A 1880-nucleotide genomic window follows, 5' to 3' on the forward strand; every position below is an offset into this window, starting at 1 on the left:
AGCGACCCAGGCCCTCAGGTACGCAGGCAGGGCGGCGTCTGCTGCGGGGTCAGGGCTTCTCTGTAAAAGTCTTCCCCCCGCCCCAGGCCTGACAACCGGGGGCCGTAAGCTGCGTGCCAAGCAAGCCGCCCTCAAGTGCGCACTGCAGCTCGGCCTCCGTGCAGACCTGCTCTTGCCATGTAATGTTCCTTCCCTTGGCGTCGGTGGGGCTCCCTGCTTCCCTTGGGTCAGGCCCCGGCTCAGCTGTCCCGCCCCAGAGGGGCCTTCCCCGCTTGCCCTGGCCGAGGCCCACACACCGACTCTCTTGTGTGGGGCAAGGTCAATGCCACCGAACGCACTCCCACCCATCCCCTCCCACGACCGTGGCGGCCGGGTGAAGATCATGGGTGTGGGGTACGTGCTTGGGAGATGGGATGGAGGGCTGGCCGGAAGAAATCCAAGGGTCCGATTCCCAAGAGCAAGTGCACAGCCTTGACCCCGCCACCGACTCAGGTCGCACAGAGCCTCAGCCCCTGCTGGTCTCCGCTGGGCCGGAAAGGAGGGGCCGCTGACGCTCAGGGAGCCGCACCGGCTGGGGAGGCGGTGTGCCAGGCCCCTGGCGGTCTCACCCCCCAACTTTTCCGCCCAAGCACCCGTGACATCGGTCTGGTGCCATACTTCACAGACAGGCCGGGTAGCACACCCTAGGCCCCCCCTCTGTGGTACCCAGGGGCTCAGACTCAGGCCTTGACCCTGGCTCTGCCTGGAGGCTAACTCCACACCAAGCCCCTCCAGGACCCCTCCCCCCCGCTCCAGATCTCAGCCACAAGCTAACGGGACCATAGGCCACGGGACCGCACTCACCAGGGATGCGGATCTTGAACTTGCCACTCTGGCCGAAGGCGCTGTCGATGACGCCCAGCTCCCCGGTGGACAGGTGCACCTTGAGGCCCACGAAGAGCTGGATGCTGGTCTCCTTTTTGAAGAGGGAGCGGCCGATCACGCTGTGGTCATCCATCACCTGTCCCCACACACCCGGCCCCAGAGAGAGCATCAGCACGTGCGGGCGAGGCTGGGCTGCCGCCCCACACCACGACGCTGGTGGTCAGAGCCGTCTGTGGCTCACGCCTGGCACATGGCAGTGACGGGAAGGAGCCCGCCTGCTCCACGGATGCGGATTGGAGGCCCAGCAGGGTGCGGCCAGAGTGAGCGGGGCAGGCTGAGCTCGGAGCCCACTGTGCCCTGCCTGCCCCCCGCCTTCGTCTACGGGGGCCTAGCAGCATTCTCCTCGTGAAGGCCCGCTCGGATCCCCCAGGTTGAGAGGATGACATCCACACTTGCGCCTGCATCAGCACATTCTAGAACCTGCCTCGCCCTCTCTCTGGTTTCCCGTCCCACAAGGAGTGTCTGAGAACCCTGGGCTCGGCCACCACCTCCCGCTAAACGCATGTGCATTTCAGCCAAGGCTTTCCCTGCTCTGCCCAGAGCCCCTCGCTCGCCCGGCCCGCGTCTGCGCCACAGCCCCATGGCCTCCTCTCCGTGATGCCCTCCTCTGTGTAAAAGAGAAAGAGGGATGTGTGTGTGTGTGTGTGTGCGCGCGCGCGCATGCGTGTTAAAGACTAGACCCTCCCCCACATGACCTCAAAAGGGCTCACAAGAGCTTCTTCTTGAGATCTGCTGCTAGTTTAGAGCAGGGCCCGTGCTCGCCCTGGGGGGCCTGCATCCTGGGTCCTGCATGGGGGCCACAGGGGAAACGCGGAGCCTTCTTCCTGCTCTCCAGGCCCCGTGCACCGGCTTGGGGGCTTTTGGGGACCAGGGCTGAGTCTGAGCAGGCGCCGGCCTGGGGAAGCAGCATGGAGGCTGGAAGCCCTTCCAGTGGCGGAGGGGGGGGGGGGGGGGGG

At 66.0% G+C, this 1880-nt stretch overlaps 1 protein-coding gene across 1 annotated transcript in view; it reads right to left on the reverse strand.

Annotated features, from left to right (window-relative positions):
* Positions 1 to 505: 505 nt before the first annotated feature.
* Positions 506 to 1880, reverse strand: part of EEFSEC (eukaryotic elongation factor, selenocysteine-tRNA specific) — a 179757-nt gene continuing 178382 nt past the window's right edge. Inside the window, 2 exon segments of the mRNA XM_077766869.1 lie at positions 506 to 525; positions 844 to 1000. Coding sequence (XP_077622995.1) covers positions 506 to 525; positions 844 to 1000 — 177 coding nt within the window.

Source organism: Crocuta crocuta, unplaced genomic scaffold, assembly GCF_008692635.1.
Source record: "Crocuta crocuta isolate KB4526 unplaced genomic scaffold, BGI_CrCroc_1.0 scaffold296, whole genome shotgun sequence".
Classification (NCBI taxonomy): domain Eukaryota; kingdom Metazoa; phylum Chordata; class Mammalia; order Carnivora; family Hyaenidae; genus Crocuta; species Crocuta crocuta.